Raw genomic sequence first — 21,613 nt, forward strand, 5'->3', positions numbered from 1 at the left:
CCAGACGGAAGCCACTCCTCAGTAAAAGGCCCATGACAGCCCGCTTGGAGTTTGCCAAAAGGCGCCTTAAGGACTCTGACCATGAGAAACAAGATTCTCTGGTCTGATAAAACCAAGATTGAACATCTGGAGGAAACTTGGCACCATCCCTTTGGTGAAGCATGGTGGTGGCAGCATCATGTTGTGGTGATTTTTCAGTGGGTGAGAGACTCATCAGGATCAAGGGAAAGATGAACAGAGCAAAGTACAGAGCAATCCTAGATGAAAACCTGCTCCAGTGCCTTCCGGACCTCAGGCTGGGGCGACGGTTCACCTTCCAACAGGACAATGACCCTAAGCACACAGTCAATACAATGCAGGAGTGGCTTCTGGACACGTTTCTGAATGTCCTTGAGTGGCCCAGCCAGAGCCTGGACTTGAACCCGGTCGAACATCTCTGGACAAACCTGAAAATAGCTGTGCAGCGACGCTCCCCATCCAACCTGACAGAGCTTGAGAGGGTCTGCAGAGAAGAATGGGACTCCCCAAATACAGGTGTGCCAAGCTTGTAGCAACATACCCAAGAAGGCTTGAGTCTGTAATCGCTGCCAAATGTGCTCAAACAGAGTACTGAGTAAAGGGTCTGAATACTTGTAAATGTGATATTTCAATTTCCTTTTTTATTAATTTGCAAATTCTTTAAAAATAAAATGTTTTTGCTTTGTCATATTTTATTTTATCCATTTTAGAATAAGGGTGTAACGTAACAAAATGTGGAAAAAGTTAACACTTCCCGAATGCACTGTATATATTTTTTTAAATAATATCTTTGAGAATTAACAATCAAATAAAAGCTAGGCAGCCTGGGAGAATCACACACAAAAAACACACAAAACAGTAATTTGGAGCACGTTGATTGTATGTTTGAGCAGAGGAACACAACATAAACCATGGCAAAATGCATAGAATTGCAGGAAATTAGCTTCAACACTGCTTAATTGTCTCACAGCTCCATCCCAAACTGTGTTGAATTGCTGGAAATTGGCTTCAAAACGGCAACATTTTCTCTCATCCTAATGGGAAAATGTATATTGCAGAAAAGTAGCTTTACAACAGCAACATTCTCTCTATGTCGCCAACATATAGATAGTACCATTACCTTTCTAATAGACTGCAGTGCCTTCAGAAACTATTCACACCCCTTGACTTGTTTCACATTGGTTGTGAAACAAATGTTCAGGTGTAAAAAATGTGCTTAAGTCATATAAGTTGCATGAACTCTCTGTGCAATAATAGTGTTTAACATGATTTTTTGAAGGACTACCTCATCTCTGCACCCCACTCATACAATTATCTGTAAGTTCCCTCAGTCTTGCAGTGAATTTCAAACACAGATTGAACCACAAAGACCAGGGATGTTTTCAAATGCCTCACAAAGAAGGGCACGTATTGGTAGATGGGTAAAAAAAAAAATAAAGCAGATATTGAATATCCCTTTGAGCATGGTGATTAATATTAATTACACTTTGGATGATGTATATATACACCCAGTCACTACAAAGATACAGGCATCCTTAATAACTCAGTTTCCGGAAGTGGAAGGAAACCGCTCAGAGATTTCACCATGAGGCCAATTGTTACTTTAAAACAATTAGTTTAATTTCTGTGATAGGAGATAACTGAGGATCAACAACATTGTAGTTACTCCAGAATACTAACATAGTTGACAGAGTGAAAAAGCATGTACAGAATAAAAATATTCCAAAACATGCATCCATACAGTAGAGTTGCTTACCATGACCATTTTCCTGAGTGGCCTAGTTACAGTTTTGAATTAAATCGGCTTGTAAATCTATGGCAAGACTTGAAAAGGGCTGTCTAGCAATGATCGACAACCAACTTGGCACAGCTTGAATATTTTTTTAAAGAATGTTTCTTGATATTGTGCAAGGCTCTTAGACTTACCCAGAAATACTCACAGCTGTTATCGCTGTCAAAGGTGATTCTAACATGTATTAACTCATGGGGTGGAATACTTATGAAATCCAGATATATTAGTGTTTGTTTTTCATGTTTTGTTTTGACACATTTTTGAATTTTTCGTACACTTCGACATTAGAGTAATTTGTGTAAATCGTCGGCAAAAAATTACAATTAAATAACTTAATCCCACGTTATAACACAACAAAATGTGGAAGAAGTCTAGGGGTGTGAATACTTTTTGAAGGCACAGTATGTTACTTTACACTTCTTCTTCCAATGAACTGTGGGGAGGTCAAAATAATGGCAATGTCTACCAAATCTATTCATTTGAAAATGTTGATTATTTCTATCAGTTGAATGGGAGAAGGCAGGTTAAAGAAGGATGTTTAATCATCGAGACAATTGAGACATGGATTGTGTATGTGTGCCATTCAGAGGGTGAATGGGCAAGACAAAAGATTTAAGTGCCTTTGAACGAGGTATGGTAGTAGGTGCCAGGCGCACCGGTTTGTGTCAAGAACTGCAACGCTTCTGGGTTTTTCACATTTCCCGTGTGTATGAAAAATGGTCCACCACCCAAAGGACAGCCAGCCAACTTGACACAACATGTTAACAATTAGAGTCAACATGGGCCAGCATCCCTGTGGAACGCTTTCGACACCTTGTAGAGTCCATGCCCCGACAAATTGAGGCTGTTCTGAGGGCAAAGGAGGGGGGTGCAACTCAATATTATTAAGGCGTTCTTAATGTTTCGTATACTCTGTTTTTGTCTAGAACTGTGAAACTGCACAGGTTGAGCAAGTTGAAAACACAAACTACAAACGGAACACCTTAACATGTCAAAAGGACTTTCTCTCTGAAACACTGAAATGCCTGTTGAATGCCAGAGATTTGGGAATTTACAGTAAACATTTAGTGTCACATTTTTACAAATAACTTGTTCAGTATGTTACATGCATGCTATACAAAGACACGCACACACACCGTTTCTTGTTCATTGTTTGATATGAAGTACCTATTGCCTAACATTGTCCCCTCTCCGCTCTGTGTTCCAGGCCTATTCAGTCTACGATGAGGAGATTGGCTACTGTCAGGGACAGTCCTTCCTGGCTGCTGTACTTCTACTGCATGTATGTGGGGGATCAAATGTCAATACAATGTCTATGGAACCACAGAGACGAGTTGAGACTGAAGTCTACCCAAACAGTTCCAACAAAAATCTACAAAGACACATTTTTTTTTTTAAGTGTTGAATTGGCTCTGTGAAAATATTGCACTTATCCTGAGTGCACTTATTAACAGCCTGTATTAGGACTGATAGTGAGAACAATGGACAGGGAATGAAGGAAAGTTTTGGTTGAGCAGAGGGAGGAGTGAATAGGTAAACAAAAGGCTAGTAAATCTGACAGGAGGATGACTGGAAAAAAGAGAGAGGGGTGAAGGAGAGACAACGTGAGAGAGAGGGAGGTGGGAAAGAGGGGGAGAGAGAAAGAGATGGATTGAGAAATGTGGAGAGGGACAAGTGCAGAGAGGATGAGTAATAAAGAAGAAATGGAGGGAGAGGAGGAGGGGGGGGGAGATCCCCTTTGGGAGGCAGGGGAAGTGTCAGGAATATTAATGGCTGCGCCTGTCTCAGCCCAGGACACACACACTGTCACCCAGATTAAATACCCACTGCTCTGTGTGGGTGGGTGTATTTCTCTCACGCACATTCTCTCTTTTGCTCTCGCTCTCACACATTGAAGAGGGGGGTGGGCATAATCACACCCCGTGTATTTCACACTGACACTCCCACCTTCTGCCTTTTTTTTCAAGCCCACCAGATTCTCACCTTGCTTCTCTTACTCACACACCTCATCCTCCTTTCTGTTTAAGTCCCTCTCTCACTCTCCTCTTTTGCTCCAACTGTCTCCCAACTATTCCCAAGTGGGACAAAGAATGTTTGGAGGAAACGTCCCTCTTTAATCCACAGACAGACAACACTTTCAAGTGACAATAAATTCCACCAAGAATTTATCATACTTATGTTTGTGGCAGTGCATTGTTTATTGAGAAAAGCCTTAGAGATTAAGTGTCGACATTATATTTATCTTAACTACAGTTTGGACATGCCTACTCATTCCAGGGTTTTTAGTTATTTTTTTACTTTTTTCTACATTGTAATCACCTAAAACATGTTAAACAAATCTAAATATATTTTATATTTGAGATTCTTCAAAGTAGCCACCCTTTGCCTTGATGACAGCTTTGCACACTCTTGGCATTCTCTCAACCAGCTTCATGAGGTAGTCACCTGGAATGCATTTAAATTAACAGGTGTGCCTTTTTAAAAGTTAATTTGTGGAATTTTGTTCCTTAATGCGTTTGAGCCAATCAGTTGTGTTGTGACAAGGTAGAGGTGGCATACAGAAGATAGCCCTATTTGGTAAAAGACCAAGTCCATATTATGACAAGAACAGCTCAAATAAGCAAAGAGAAACAACAGTCCATCATTACTTTAAGACATGAAGGTCAGTCAATCATGAACATTTCAAGAACTTTGACATTTCTTGAAGTGCAGTCGCAAAAACCATCAAGCGCTATGATGAAACTGGCTCTCATGAGGACGGCCACAGGAAAGGAAGACCCAGATTTACCTTTGTTGCAGAGGATACATTCATTCGACTTACCAGCCTCAGAAATCGCAGCCCAAATAAATGCTTCAGTGTTCAAGTAACAGACACATCTCAACATTGACTGTTCAGAGGAGAATGCGTGAATCAAATTGCTGCAAAGATACCACTACTAAAGGACACCAATAAGAAGAAGAGACTTGCTTGGGCCACAACATGAGCAATGGACATTAAACCGGTGGACATCTGTCGTTTGGTCTGATGAGTCCAAATTTGCGATTTGGGGTTCCAACCGCCGTGTCTTTGTGGGACGCAGAGTAGGTGAACGGATGATCTCTGCATGTGTGGTTCCCATCGTGAAGCATGGAAGAGTAGATGTGATGATGTGGGGGTGCTTTGCTGGTGCTTTGCTAGTGACACTGTCAGTGAATTATGTGGAATTCAAGGCACACTTAACCAGCATGGCTACCACAGCATTCTGCAACGATACGCCATCCCATCTGGTATGCGCTTAGTGGCACTATCATTTGTTTTTCAACAGGACGATGACCCAAAACACACCTCCAGGCTGTGTAAGGGCTACTGAGTGATGGAGTGCTGCATCAGATGACCTGGCTTCCATAATCACCCAAACTCAACCCCAATTGAGATGGTTTGGGATGAGTTGGACCACAAGAGTGAAGGAAAAATAGCCAACAAGTGCCCAGCATATGTGGGAACTCCTTCAAGACTGTTGGAAAATAATTCCAGGTGAAGCTGGTTGAGAGAATGCCAAGAGTGTGCAAAGCTGTCAAGGCAAAGGGTGGCTACTTTGAAGAATATAAAATATAACATATTTTGATTTAACACTTTTTGGTTACTACATGATTCCATATGTGTTATTTCATACTATTGATGTCTTCACTATTATTCTACAAAGTAGATAAAAAAAATGTTTTTTTTAAATTAAATAAAGAAAAGACCTTGAATGAGTGGGTGTGTCCAAACTTTTGACTGGCACTGTATACCTCCTCTTCTTGTTTTACGTTGACATTTCTAAAATCAAATAAGTCAAGGAATAGAAGGAAACAACTTGACCTCCCGTTTCTTACACATCTTCCGTCATCCCGCTTTTCATATTCTAGCTAACCCTCCTCTGGTTCTGTTTGTCCTGTGTCTGTAGATGCCTGAGGAGCAGGCATTCTGTGTGCTGGTGAAGATCATGTATGAGTACGGCCTGAGGGAGCTCTACAAGAAGAACTTTGAGGACCTGCACTGCAAGTTCTACCAGCTAGAACGACTGCTTCAGGTTAGCATTCTTATCTTAGTGTGTGTGTATGTGCGCACGTCATCAGCACAGTGATGTAAAGTACTTAAGTAAAAAAAATACTTTAAAGTACTACTTAAGTAGTTTTACGGGGTATACTTTTTACTCCATACATTTTGACACCCATGTCAGAGAGTAGGGGTGTTCCACTGGCTATCCGTAAATACTTTTTTTTAACACAAAAATGGTGCAGTCTGGTTTGCTTATTATAAGGAATTTGAAATTATTTATACTTTTACTACTTATATTTTAGCAAATACATTTACTTTTGATACTTCAGTATATTTAAAACCAAATACTTTTATTAAAGTACTATTTTACCAGGTGACCTTCACTTTTATTTGAGTAAGGTCGATGCACCTTATTAGGAACACTGACTGACTCTATTCTTGTAAGTGCATTGAATTGGAGTTTAATTTGGTACCGAAATCCACTTTAGCCTCCTAAGTAGGCTTTTTTCAGCACCAAGCTGCACTGGGTTAGTATTGACAAGCACCCAAGGCTAAGGAGTATGAGCATTGATCGCTAAGGGTTGGCATACAGATGGAAGGAAGCCAGTGTTCACAGTAAAGAGTGTCTGCATCCAACTATTTAGGGCAGGGGTAGCTAACCCTGTTCCTGGAGTGCTGCAGGTACTGCAGGATTTTGTTCCAACTAGACACTACACCTGACCAACTGAGCGAACTGATCAGTTCAGTGGTTTGCCGAAATTCAACACACCTTGTCTTCCAGGTCGTTTCAATAAAAAAAATGAAGTGCCCGCGGCCCCTCCAGGGCCAGGGTTGCCTACCCCTGATATTGTGAATCGTGTGTCATTTGGGACATACTCACAGTTTCCTCCAACCCTGCTCTTCTTACATTTCCTCGTTACATTTCCACCCAAGATTTTCACACTGGGCTGGGTTTTGAAGTGTTATTGGCTTTGTGTTTGAGTTGATGAAGGAGTGTTTGGTCCACGAATCTGCACGATTGCACATACATACACACACACAAACACGCGCGCACACACGCAGAAGCTGACAAACACACACTTAGCATGATTTAGCATGCTAAATGTTTCTGATCAGTGATAGATAAGTAAACAAATAGAGTTGCACCGCCACTTATTTGCCCAACCAGAGACCAATTAACCAATTATACAGAGATTCAGTGAAACAAAATCACATTGATTGATTATCTGACAAGTCACAGTCTTTTGGTCGGGGAGCAGGCCAAGACTACTATGCGAGTGAAGGAGGACTTTGGGAGTTCCGTTAAGCAACCATTTGAAAATATGTCTTAAAATGTGTTAGCCTATTATTGCAATGTTTTTGTCCTTCAGCAGTATTTATTCCCACAGTAATTATTTATAGGTCCATCCAGTTAATTATTTTTGGGTCCATCCAGGTCATTCTTTATGGGTCCATCCAGTTCATTCTTTATGGGTCCATCCAGGTCATTCTTTATGGGTCCATCCAGTTCATTCTTTATGGGTCCATCCAGTTCATTCTTTATGGGTCCATCCAGTTCATTCTTTATGGGTCCATCCAGGTCATTCTTTATGGGTCCATCCAGGTCATTCTTTATGGGTCCATCCAGGTCATTCTTTATGGGTCCATCCAGTTCATTCTTTATGGGTCCATCCAGTTCATTCTTTATGAGTCCATCCAGGTCATTCTTTATGGGTCCATCCAGGTCATTCTTTATGGGTCCATCCAGTTCATTCTTTATGGGTCCATCCAGTTCATTCTTTATGGGTCCATCCAGTTCATTCTTTATGGGTCCATCCAGTTCATTCTTTATGGGTCCATCCAGTTCATTCTTTATGGGTCCATCCAGTTCATTCTTTATGGGTCCATCCAGGTCATTCTTTATGGGTCCATCCAGGTCATTCTTTATGGATCCATCCAGGTCATTCTTTATGGATCCATCCAGTTCATTCTTTATGGGTCCATCCAGTTCATTCTTTATGGGTCCATCCCGGTCATTCTTTATGGGTCCATCCAGGTCATTCTTTATGGATCCATCCAGTTCATTCTTTATGGATCCATCCAGTTCATTCTTTATGAGTCCATCCAGTTCATTCTTTATGGGTCCATCCAGGTCATTCTTTATGGATCCATCCAGGTCATTCTTTATGGGTCCATCCAGGTCATTCTTTATGGGTCCATCCAGGTCATTCTTTATGGATCCATCCAGGTCATTCTTTATGGATCCATCCAGTTCATTCTTTATGGGTCCATCCAGTTCATTCTTTATGGGTCCATCCCGGTCATTCTTTATGGGTCCATCCAGGTAATTCTTTATGGATCCATCCAGTTCATTCTTTATGGATCCATCCAGTTCATTCTTTATGGGTCCATCCAGTTCATTCTTTATGGGTCCATCCAGGTCATTCTTTATGGATCCATCCAGGTCATTCTTTATGGATCCATCCAGTTCATTCTTTATGGGTCCATCCAGTTCATTCTTTATGGGTCCATCCCGGTCATTCTTTATGGGTCCATCCAGGTCATTCTTTATGGATCCATCCAGTTCATTCTTTATGGATCCATCCAGTTCATTCTTTATGGATCCATCCAGGTCATTCTTTATGGGTCCATCCAGGTCATTCTTTATGGGTCCATCCAGGTCATTCTTTATGGATCCATCCGGGTCATTCTTTATGGATCCATCCAGTTCATTCTTTATGGGTCCATCCAGTTCATTCTTTATGGGTCCATCCCGGTCATTCTTTATGGGTCCATCCAGGTCATTCTTTATGGATCCATCCAGTTCATTCTTTATGGATCCATCCAGTTCATTCTTTATGGGTCCATCCAGTTCATTCTTTATGGGTCCATCCAGGTCATTCTTTATGGATCCATCCAGGTCATTCTTTATGGATCCATCCAGTTCATTCTTTATGGGTCCATCCAGTTCATTCTTTATGGGTCCATCCCGGTCATTCTTTATGGGTCCATCCAGGTCATTCTTTATGGGTCCATCCAGTTCATTCTTTATGGATCCATCCAGTTCATTCTTTATGGATCCATCCAGTTCATTCTTTATGAGTCCATCCAGGTCATTCTTTATGGGTCCATCCAGGTCATTCTTTATGGGTCCATCCAGGTCATTCTTTATGGATCCATCCAGTTCATTCTTTATGGATCCATCCAGTTCATTCTTTATGAGTCCATCCAGGTCATTCTTTATGGGTCCATCCAGTTCATTCTTTATGGGTCCATCCAGTTCATTCTTTATGGGTCCATCCAGGTCATTCTTTATGGGTCCATCCAGGTCATTCTTTATGGGTCCATCCAGTTCATTCTTTATGGGTCCATCCAGTTCATTCTTTATGGGTCCATCCAGGTCATTCTTTATGGGTCCATCCAGGTCATTCTTTATGGGTCCATCCAGTTCATTCTTTATGGGTCCATCCAGGTCATTCTTTATGGGTCCATCCAGGTCATTCTTTATGGGTCCATCCAGGTCATTCTTTATGGGTCCATCCAGTTCATTCTTTATGGGTCCATCCAGTTCATTCTTTATGAGTCCATCCAGGTCATTCTTTATGGGTCCATCCAGGTCATTCTTTATGGATCCATCCAGTTCATTCTTTATGGATCCATCCAGTTCATTCTTTATGAGTCCATCCAGTTCATTCTTTATGGGTCCATCCAGTTCATTCTTTATGGGTCCATCCAGGTCATTCTTTATGGGTCCATCCAGGTCATTCTTTATGGGTCCATCCAGGTCATTCTTTATGGATCCATCCAGGTCATTCTTTATGGATCCATCCAGTTCATTCTTTATGGGTCCATCCAGTTCATTCTTTATGGGTCCATCCCGGTCATTCTTTATGGGTCCATCCAGGTCATTCTTTATGGATCCATCCAGGTCATTCTTTATGGATCCATCCAGTTCATTCTTTATGGATCCATCCAGTTCATTCTTTATGGATCCATCCAGTTCATTCTTTATGAGTCCATCCAGGTCATTCTTTATGGGTCCATCCAGGTCATTCTTTATGGGTCCATCCAGGTCATTCTTTATGGATCCATCCAGGTCATTCTTTATGGATCCATCCAGTTCATTCTTTATGGGTCCATCCAGTTCATTCTTTATGGGTCCATCCCGGTCATTCTTTATGGGTCCATCCAGGTCATTCTTTATGGATCCATCCAGTTCATTCTTTATGGATCCATCCAGTTCATTCTTTATGGGTCCATCCAGTTCATTCTTTATGGGTCCATCCAGTTCATTCTTTATGGGTCCATCCAGGTCATTCTTTATGGATCCATCCAGGTCATTCTTTATGGATCCATCCAGTTCATTCTTTATGGGTCCATCCAGTTCATTCTTTATGGGTCCATCCCGGTCATTCTTTATGGGTCCATCCAGGTCATTCTTTATGGATCCATCCAGTTCATTCTTTATGGATCCATCCAGTTCATTCTTTATGGATCCATCCAGTTCATTCTTTATGAGTCCATCCAGGTCATTCTTTATGGGTCCATCCAGGTCATTCTTTATGGGTCCATCCAGTTCATTCTTTATGGGTCCATCCAGTTCATTCTTTATGGGTCCATCCAGTTCATTCTTTATGAGTCCATCCAGGTCATTCTTTATGGGTCCATCCAGGTCATTCTTTATGGGTCCATCCAGGTCATTCTTTATGGGTCCATCCAGGTCATTCTTTATGGGTCCATCCAGGTCATTCTTTATGGGTCCATCCAGGTCATTCTTTATGGGTCCATCCAGGTCATTCTTTATGGGTCCATCCAGGTCATTCTTTATGGGTCCATCCAGGTCATTCTTTATGGGTCCATCCAGGTCATTCTTTATGGGTCCATCCAGTTCATTCTTTATGGGTCCATCCAGGTCATTCTTTATGGGTCCATCCAGGTCATTCTTTATGGGTCCATCCAGGTCATTCTTTATGGGTCCATCCAGGTCATTCTTTATGGGTCCATCCAGGTCATTCTTTATGGGTCCATCCAGGTCATTCTTTATGGGTCCATCCAGGTCATTCTTTATGGGTCCATCCAGGTCATTCTTTACGGGTCCATCCAGGTCATTCTTTACGGGTCCATCCAGGTCATTCTTTACGGGTTCATCCAGGTCATTCTTTACGGGTTCATCCAGGTCATTCTTTACGGGTTCATCCAGGTCATTCTTTACGGGTTCATCCAGGTCATTCTTTATGGATCAATCCAGGTCATTCTTTACGGGTTCATCCAGGTCATTCTTTACGGGTTCATCCAGGTCATTCTTTATGGATCTATCTAGTTGTGCTTAAGAAGACGTGCATGCATAGTGATGGACCGTGGACTTTGCGACGTGGTGGGAGAAGTGACATGCCTCGCAAAGTTTAGAACTGCCATGAGGACTGTAACAGCCTAGTAACAGGCGCTGCCTAGGAACCATCATAATGAAGCATCAAATCATGTTTAAAATCTGATCCCAAAGTCAGACGTAGCTACGCTCGGCATGGCATTTAAGACCAACTTTATCTCTCTCGCTCTCTCTCTCTCTCTCGCCCTCTTCTGTCCTTTCTCTCTCTCTCTCTCTCTCGCTCTCGCTCTCGCTCTCGCTCTCTCTCTCGCTCTCTTCTTTCTTCTCTCTCATTGATTGATTGACTGACATATAGTACTTTTTCCTCTCTATATGTGATGTACTCTTACTTACCCTTTTGCCCTCAGAACAGCCTCAATTTGTCGGGGCATTTACTCTACAAGGTGTCGAAAGCGTTCCACAGGGATGCTGGCCCATGTTGACCACAATGCTTCCAACAGTTTTTTTTTGTTTCAAATTGACTGGATGTCCTTTGGGTGGTGGACCATTCTAGATATACACGGGAAACTGTTGAGCGTGAAAAACCCAGTAGCGTTGCAGTTCTTGACACAAATCGATGTGCCTGGCACCTACTATAATACCCCGTTCAAAAGCGCTTAAATCTTTTTGTCTTGCCCATTCACCCTCTGAATGGCACGTATACACAATCCATGTCTCAATTGTCTCAAGGCTTTAAAAGAAATCCTTTAACCCGTCTCCTCCCCTTCATCTACACTGATTCAGCAAGTGACATCAATAAGGGATCGTAGCATTCACCTGGTCAGTCTGTCATGCTCTTAATGTTTTGTACACTCGGTACTGTGCAATGAACTCTCCCCTTGTCCTATCTCTAGGAGCAGCTCCCAGACCTGTGGTCCCACTTCCAGGAGCTGAGCCTGGAGGCCCACATGTATGCGTCTCAGTGGTTCCTCACACTCTTCACCGCCAAGTTCCCCCTCTGCATGGTCTTCCACATCACCGACTTGCTACTGTGTGAGGTAAGAAGTTTGACAACGTTGACCCAACACTGAAGGTCATTTTAGCACTACTCCTAACGCCAACACTTACCCAATACTGGTCATACTCCTAGTCCTGACTTCAACACTGGCTCTTACCTTAACCCTACTGTTAACCCCAACACTGGGCCTCACCCTAACCCAAGCTGCTGTTGGTAAGCACTGAACTTACCCTTATTCTCCCCCTTCCATCGACCACCCTGGGCTTTGAACAACTCTAAACAACTCTTCACTATTCACCCGCCTTTTTGTACCTCCTTAAAGCCAATGTCTCCTCTGGAGCAACAATGAGAAGTGAGAACACCATTCTAGCACGATAAACCCCATCATAATCTCCAGAGGCTCTTCAAGATAGTAGTATACTCTCTGCCTGTTTCTCTTCTCAGCCCTTCTGTAGGCCTGGTACCACAGTAGAGAAGGGACGCTGTGACCTTTCTCTCTTTCTCTGTGATTGTCTCACTTCTCCTCTTCCCTTTTTCATCACCCTCGCTCTCTCTCTCTGTGATTCTCTCTTTTTCCCGTTCTCCTCCTCTCTTCTTTCTTCCTTCTCTCCCACCCTCTCTCGGCCCCCGGGCAGAACAATTAATAGTTTCCTTGGCGTTTCTCAGCCATTGAGCCGTGTGATGAGTATCTGCTTCTCTCTCCTCTCTGCCTCCCTCTAATATTTCTCTCTCTCTCCATCTCCATATCTATTGTCTCTTTATTTCTATATGTTTTTCTCTAAAGTGGTGTCCCTTTCTTATTGTTTTTGGCTTTACCCCTGCCTCGATCTGATTTCTTTGTTGTCATTGTCACTTTTAACTCCTCTTTCCCTCGCTCTCTCTCTCTCTCTCTGTCTCTCTCTCTCTCTCTCTCTCTCTCTCTCCTTTGATTGTGTGCTCCTGTGTTGTCTTCCCTTTCATTTGTCCACACCTCTCTCTCTCTCGCTCTCTATGTATCTGTGCCTGTGTGTGGTGCTAGTTGTTTGTTTGTGTGTGAGGTGTGTGTGCAAGTGCGCCTGACTGTGTGTTTCTCCTCTATGTTAAAACCTCTCACACTTGCTGACTCAGTTTGACTCCAGCTCAGTTTGGCACGCTGCATGTGAGACTGTATTCTCACACACACTCACACACTCACTCCACACACACACTCACTCAGTCCACAAACCACACTCCCTCCCTCTATCTCTCTCTCTCTGACTCCCTGACACCCCAGCGCCACCTAGAGCCTTTTGAGAAAGAAAGTGAGAGATGGAAGGGGAGGGGAAGAGAGGGAGAAAGAGAGGCCCTTTCCTCAGTTATTTATAGAGCAGGGGAGATATTTTTAGCCCAGTGTTGCCATGTGAACGGGGTGTCGGAGCAATGGAGACAGGTGTTCCCATGCGGAGCTGACTTCAGCATCCACTCGCTCTCATCCTCTCTCACCCTCCCTCCCTCTCTCTTTCTGTTTCGCTAGCTCTGCCTCACTCCTCTTTTTCGCCAGCTCTCTCCCTCTTTCTCACTCTGTCACACTCTTGCTTTCTCCTTCTGTCTTTCTCTATCTGTTAGTCTGTGACTCTTGTCCCTTACTCCTTCTTACAATTTCTCTCTCTCCCCCTCTCCCTCTGTCTCTCTGTCTCTGTGTGTGTCATTCATTAATTCGTCCATCTGCTTGTCACTCTGTGGCCATGATGCAGCCCCACCTGTCTGTGAGAGGGACTGTCTTGTTTCACTTCAAGAGTTTCCATGAACATAAGTGTAATGTTACCATAACATTTCCTCTTTATCGCCAGAGGGCAGTCTAGCGTGTAGACATACAGACTATATAATGTCACGGATTTAATGTACGACGTCAGAGAGATGGGTTGATAGCAACACACATGCATTCCACTGGCACTAGTATCATTACGTCACTGTTTTTCAGTGTGTTTTTTCCCCGCCGAAGCTCTTAACACGAAAGCTGCGCGGCAGTTTCATAACTCTTTATTAGAAGGAGTCTTTGATGTTGAAGATCATTTGAACCTTTATTAAGTCTATGATGAGAAAACCTTAACATTTGCTGGTTTATTGGCATGACGTTTTAAAGGGTAAAGCCGTTGATATGAAGACAGTTGATGAGATGACCCTTGATCCATGCCTTTTCTTACACCGGTGTGTGACAGATGTGTTTGGGTGACGGCCCGAGCTCTTTCTCTCTCTCTCTGTGTGTGTAGAGAATATGTTCTGTGACAATCAACAATATAATCATCTTCTTCCCTTCCCCAGGGCCTGAACATCATCTTCAACGTGGCGCTGGCTCTTCTCAAGGTGTGATTGACTTCCTTTACTTTGGTTCATTTACTGGGGTTCCAGTCAATTCCTTCGATTTTAAAACTTTTTTTTTTTTAAATGACAGACAAATCCTGTAATGGTATTGTACGAAGCACACACAATTCCGAGACCTAGACCTGGGCTTGTATTCACAAAGTCTACGGAGTCTGTGTTTTGAGTCAGGGCTCAAAACTGCGACCGAAACACTGGCATTTGCGACCAATGTTCAAAGCACTGAGCAAAGTTTACGTCTTGTGAGCGGAAACTTGAACGTTGTGAGAATTTTGTGCAACTTCCAGGCACGTGTTTACGTTGAATAGCGAGGCTGTACCCTTACAGTTTTAAACAGTAGCCAATAGGCTATTTGAGCATAAAGTAGGCCTGCCAACAAAACCAATGGAGCAAATCCAATAACATTTTCACATGGAAAAATAGCTTTTGATTTCTATGAAATAGCCTATAGTAGCCTATATGTGGTGTTCCATGCAGGCCTACATTGCATACAGAGAAGTAGACAATGTTACCTCTCTGCCAATTGGCTTATGTGCATATTCAAGCCTGTTTCAATATTCAACACTGTCCCTTTAATTAAGACATACGCTTTTTACCTGACTGGATTTTAAAAGATAGCTTGAAATGTAGCCTACACGTTTTGTGCTCTTGTATGAAGCAGTAACTCTCCATGTCTGACCTGTACTTATCTAGAACTGGGCTAATAACTAGCTAACTAGCAAAGAATATCAACAAATGTGCACACGCGTTGCTCTGCGCTCTGATCTGATTGAAAGACCGCTCGTGGGCTACCACCGCCAATAGAATTCTACTCCATTGCGGTCTGGCTCTGCCTACAACAAAATGACAGACTCAATCTTGCAAAGGTACATGTGTTGTGTTGCATTGAAAAGGGGTTGATATAGTCTTGATTCGGTCACAGAAAAAAACGTTGATCGATATGGTGCAAACTAATGGGGCGAACTCTGAAGTTCAATCTCTGGCGTCTATGTACAACATAGCAATACTTCGTCCTGTAGGAAGTGCGCGACCGTCCTGTAGTAAGTGCGCGACCGTGAGCAGCTTAGAGGGATCATTGTTTGCGACACTTTGACTTGGCAGCGGGACACCATTTTTTTTATTGGTCGCGAGGTTCCCAGTGAAAAGAATGTAGCTGGTCACATTGGTTTTGTTTCACAATTGTTTGACAATTATTATTTTTTAATAATCAAGATGTATTCAAACAGCATTGGGTATGCAGACCAGGTATTCAAAATGTTTAGTCCGAAGTCTTGGTTGAATCTTTGGGATGCACAATTTAGTCCTCATGTGCTATTTGAATGAACAGTTCTCAAGGCTTTCCCAAAAAAACTTCACCATTAAAGGTTGACTGCAAAGTAGGCATACCTGGCAGAATGAAATCAAGATGATTTCTATCAATTGTGGGGCATTAGTTTTGCCATCACATGTCGCCTACATTGTACAGTACAAAAACACTGCTAGCCAAACAACAGTCTCTTGCTAGGTGCACAATTAAATTAAAGGTCAACAACACCCTCCATTTAAAAAAATGTTTATTGTTCCCAGACCTCAAAAGCGGACTCCTTGATTTGGTTTAAGCATTGCTGTGGCCTTAAGCATTTGATATGGCCCTACAACTGGCTGTTAAAAATCGCTAACAAAAATACCCTTTTTGAGATTGCACAAAGGTTCTTCTCCCCTCCAAACAATCAATAATGATATTGGCAAATTAAAATGTAATTATTTGTATATGGAGGGAAGGTCATTATAGGCTACTTGCTCAGCCCGCAAATTAAAGATAACATTTAAATGATGCATGCATCATCCGCTTTCAAAGGCCATTATTATTTTCATTCGGGCAAGTAGCTTTCAATTGGCTGTGTGTGTGTGTGTGTGTGTGTGTGTGTGTGTGTGTGTGTGTGTGTGTGTGTGTGTGTGTGTGTGTGTGTGTGTGTGTGTGTGTGTGTGTGTGTGTGTGTGTGTGTGTGTGTGTGTGTGTGTGTGTAAGATGCTTAGTCATTATTAGCCTTGTTCTGTATGGAATGTAGGTACGTTATGGGACACAGGTCAGGTCATAATCAATGTGGTCAAATGATGTAATACACTGCTGCTACTGTTTATTATCTATCCTGTTGCCTAGTCACTCTATCCCTACCTATATGTACATGTCTACCTCTTGTACCCCTGCACTTTTACACGGTACTGGTACCCCCTGTATATAGCCACGTTATCGTTACTCATTGTGTATTTATTCCTTGTTATTATTCCTCTATTTTTCTCTCTGCATTGTTGGGAAGGGCCTGTACGTAAGCATTTCAAAACTGAATCTACACCTGTTTACCAAGCATGTGACAAATACAATTTTATTGGATGTAAGATCAGTTTTGCCTTTTAGATCTCAATGAATGAGATTATATGGACAGGGGGACCTTTTTGTTTATTTTTATTTTTTCCACCTTTATTTAACCAGGTAGGCCAGTTGAAAACAACACCGAGTTACACATGGAATAAACAAGCGTACAGTCAATAACAATAACCAGTGAGCTATACCTGCTGGAGCGCGTGCTACGGGTGGGTGTTGTTATCGTGACCAGTGAGCTGAGATAAGGCGGAGCTTTACCTAGCATAGACTTATTTTTGTATTTATTTTATTTCACCTTTATTTAACCAGGTAGGCTAGTTGAGAACAAGTTCTCATTTGCAACTGCGACCTGGCCAAGATAAAGCATAGCAGTGTGAACAGACAACACAGAGTTACACATGGAGTAAACAATTAGCAAGTCAATAACACAGTATAAAAAATGGGCAGTCTATATACAATGTGTGCAAAAGGCATGAGGAGGTAGGCGAATAATACAATTTTGCAGATTAACACTGGAGTGATAAATGATCAGATGGTCATGTACAGGTAGAGATATTGGTGTGCAAAAGAGCAGAAAAGTAAATAAATAAAAACAGTATAAAAACAGTATGGGAATGAGGTAGGTGAAAATGTTATAGATGACCTGGAGCCAGAGCCAGTGGGTCTGGCGACGAATATGTAGCGAGGGCCAGCCGACTAAAGCATACAGGTCGCAGTGGTGGGTGGTGTAAGGGGCTTTGGTAACAAAACGGATGGCACTGTGATAGACTACATCCAATATGTTGAGTAGAGTATTGGAAGCTATTTTGTAAATGACATCGTCGAGGTTTGGTAGGATAGTCAGTTTTACGAGGGTATGTTTGGCGGCATGAGTGAAGGAGGCTTTGTTGCGATTCTAGATTAGATTTTGGATTGGAGATGTTTGATATGAGTCTGGAAGGAGAGTTTACAGTCTAGCCAGACACCTAGGAATTTGTAGTTGTCCACGTATTCTAGGTCAGAACAGTCCAGAGTAGTGATGCTAGTCGGGCGGGCGGGTGCAGGCAGCGAACGCTTGGAGCAGTTGGAGGCCACGGAAGGACAGTTGTATGGCATTGAAGCTCGTTTGGAGGTTAGTTAACACAGTGTCGAAAAAAGGCCTGATCCTACCTCAGCACTGAGAAGATCTTTGACCTCCAAGATTGACACTGTGCTAAGGTTCATATGGGGCAGCAGGTAGCCTAGTGGTTAGAGCGTTGGGCCAGCAAGGTTTCCAGATCGAATCCCTGAGCTGACAGGGTACAGATCTGTTGTTCTGCCCCAGAACAAGGCAGTTAACCCACTGTTCCTAGGCCGTCATTGTAAATTTTACACTCCAGATACGGATCCACAACCACTCTCTTATTGCATGGGAGGAGTAGCTGCTATGCCTTTTCACTGAAACACTTATCTGCAATGTTGAGTACAGAGTAAATCCTATGTCAGTCAGTATATGATGTAATTGGCTAGAATATGGAGGAATGTGGTGTGAGAAAGTGGAATAGTTTGCATATGTCTCCCTCTGCAGTCCATAGACTGTACTGCAGGGGGGAGATGACAACGTAGACAATGCATTCGAGAGAATATTCAGACCCCTGGACTTTTCCCACTATTTTTTGCCTTATTCTAAAATTGACAAAATCAAATATTTTCCTCATCAATCTGCACACAATACCCCATAATGACAAAGCAAAAACAGGTTTTTAGAAATCCCTTGATTATCCTTGATGTTTCCACAACTTGATTTGAGGCCACCAGTGGTAAATTCAATTGATTGAACATGATTGGAAAATGCACACACTTGTCTACATAAGGTCCCACATTTGACAGTGCATGTCGGAGCAAAAACCAAGTTTCTCAATACTTATGTAAATGTGATATTTCAGTTGTATTTTTAAATTGTTAAAAAAAAAAAATTAAAAAAACGTTTTTTGCTTTGTCTTTATGGGGTATTGTGTGTAGATTGAGAAAAACAAACAATTCAATACATTTTAGAATAAGGCTGTGAAATGTGGAAAAAGTCAAGCGGTCTGAATATTTCTTGAATGCACTGTACATTATTCATATATTTCACAAACATGGTACTTTTATACACAGTATTATGTGACAGAAATGTTGTTTGATATACACATTGCACATTAAAAGGTACTCAGACATATACGATATACAGTTGAAGTCTGCCAAATACATTTAAACGCAGTTTTTCACAATTCCTGACATTTAATCCTAGTAAAAATGCCCCGTTTTAGGTCAGTTAGGATCACTACTTTATTTTAAGAATGTGAAATGTCAGAATCATAGTGGAGAGTGATTTATTTCAGCTTTTATTTCTTTCATCACATTCCCAGTGGGTCAGACGTTTACATACACTCCGTTAGTACTTGGTAGCATTGCCTTTAAATTGTTTAACTTGGGTCAAACATTTCTGGTAGCCTTCCACAAGCTTCCCACAGTAATTTGGGTGAATTTTGGCCCATTCCTCCTGACAGAGCTGGTGTAACTGAGTCAGATTTGTAGGCCTCCTTGCTCGTACACGCCTTTTCAGTTCTGCCCCAAACTATAGGTTTGAGGTCAGGGCTTTGTGATGGCCACTCCAAAACCTTGACTTTGTTGTCCTTAAGCCATTTTGCAGTATGCTTGGGGTCATTGTCCATTTGGAAGACACATTTGTGACCAAGCTTTAACTTCCTGACTGATGTCTTGAGATGTTGCTTCAATAAATCCACAATTTTCCTGCCTCATGATGTCATCTATTTTGTGAAGTGCACCAGTCCCTCTTGCAGCAAAGCACCCCCACAACATGATGCTTCCACCCCCATGCTTCACGGTTGGGATGGTGTTCTTCGGTTTGCAAGCCTCCCCCTTTTCCTCCAAACATAACGGTGGTCATTATGGCCAAACAGTTCTATTTTTGTTTCATCAGACCAGAGGACATTTCTCCAAAAATACGATCTTTGTCCCCATGTGCGGTTGCAAACTCTATTCTTGCTTTTTTGTGGCGGTTTTGGAGCAGTGGCTTCTTCCTTGCTGAGCAGCCTTTCAGGTTATGTCGATATAGGATTAGTTTTACTGTGGATATCGATACTTTTGTACCTGTTTCCTCCAGCATCTTCACAGGGTATTTTGCTGTTCTCGGATTGATTTGCACTTTTCACAGCAAAGAACGTTCATCTCTAGGAGACAGAACACATCTCCTTCCTGAGCGGTATGACAGCTGCGTGGTCCCATGGTGTTTATACTTGCGCACCATTGTTTGTTCAGATGAACGTGGTACCTTTAAGCATTTGGAAATTGCTACCAAGGATGAACCAGACTTGTGGAGGTCTACAAATTTTTTTTCCTGAGGTCTTGGCTGATTTCTTTTGATTTCCCCATGATGTCAAGCCAAGAGGCACTGAGTTTGAAGGTAGGCCTTGAAATACATCCACAGGTACACCTCCAATTGACTCAAATTATGTAAATTAGCCTATCAGAAGCTTCTATAGCCATGACATAATTTTCTGGAATTTTCCAAGCTATTTTAAGGCACACCCAGTCTGGGAAGACGAGAAGTGTGTGTCTATTTGTCAATAACAGCTGTTGCACGATGTCTAATATTAAGGAAGTCTCATGGTATTGCTCGCATGAGGTAGAGTACCTCATAATAGGCTGTAGACCACACTATCTACCAAGAGAGTTTTCATCTATATTTTTAGTAACCGTATATTTACCACCAAAACTGATGCTGGTACTAAGATCGCACTCAACAAGCTGTATAAGGCTATAAGCAAACAAATAAATGCTCATCCAGAAGTGACACTCCTAGTGGCCGGGAACTTTAACCAATTTACCGCATTTCTACAAGCATAACACATGTGCAACCATAGCAGACATAGAAACTAGACCACCTTTACTCCACACACAGAGACACGTACAAAGATCTCCCTCTCCCTACATTTGACAAATCTGACCATAATTCAATCCTCCTGATTCCTGCTTACAAGCAAAATCTAAAGCAGGAAGTACCAGTGACTCGCTCATTATGGAAGTGGTCTGATGACATTGATGCTACACTACAGGACTGTTTTTCTAGCACAGACTGGAATATGTTCTGGGATTCATCCAATGGCATTGAGGAGTATACCACCTCTGTCACCGGCTTCATCAATAAGTGCATTGACGACGTCTTCCCCACAGGCAATATCCACACTGAGCTAAAGGCTAGAGCTGCCGCTTTCAAGGAGCGGGACACCAATCCGGACGCTTATAAGAAATCCTGCTATGCCTCAGACAAACCTTCAAACAGGCAAAGCGTCAATACTAAGATTGAATCCTTCTACTCTGGCTCTGATGCTCGTCGGATATGGCAGGGCTTGCAAACTACGGTCTGCAAAGGGAAACCCAGCCACTAGTCTGCCCAGTGACGCGAGCCTACTAGACGAGCCAAAATCCCTTTTTTATGCTCGCTTCGAGGCAAGCATCACTGAAGCATGCATGAGAGCACCAGCTGTTCCGGATGACTATGTGATTACACTCTGAGGCCGATGTGAGCAAGACCTTTAAACAGGTCGTCGACATTCACAAGGCTGCGGGGCCAGACAGATTACCAGGACGGGTACTCAGAGCATGCGTGGGCCAACTGGCAAGTGTCTTCACTGGCATTTTCAACCTCTCCCTGACCAAGTCTGTAATACCTACATGTTTCAAGCAGGCCACCATAGTCCCTATGCCCAAGAAAGCGAAGGTAACCTGCCTAAATGACTACCGACTCGTAGCACTCGCGT

At 42.4% G+C, this 21,613-nt stretch overlaps 1 protein-coding gene across 5 annotated transcripts in view; it reads left to right on the forward strand.

Annotated features, from left to right (window-relative positions):
- Positions 1-21,613, forward strand: part of LOC118387542 (rab GTPase-activating protein 1-like) — a 157,256-nt gene that overhangs the window by 108,481 nt on the left and 27,162 nt on the right. For all 5 annotated transcript variants that reach the window (XM_035776007.2, XM_052527499.1, XM_052527510.1 and 2 more), the window contains 4 exons: positions 3,018-3,092; positions 5,737-5,862; positions 12,030-12,173; positions 14,414-14,455. In XM_035776007.2, coding sequence (XP_035631900.2) covers positions 3,018-3,092; positions 5,737-5,862; positions 12,030-12,173; positions 14,414-14,455 — 387 coding nt within the window. The remainder of the gene's footprint in view (positions 1-3,017; positions 3,093-5,736; positions 5,863-12,029; positions 12,174-14,413; positions 14,456-21,613) is intronic.

This window comes from Oncorhynchus keta, chromosome 1, assembly GCF_023373465.1.
Source record: "Oncorhynchus keta strain PuntledgeMale-10-30-2019 chromosome 1, Oket_V2, whole genome shotgun sequence".
Classification (NCBI taxonomy): Eukaryota; Metazoa; Chordata; class Actinopteri; order Salmoniformes; family Salmonidae; genus Oncorhynchus; species Oncorhynchus keta.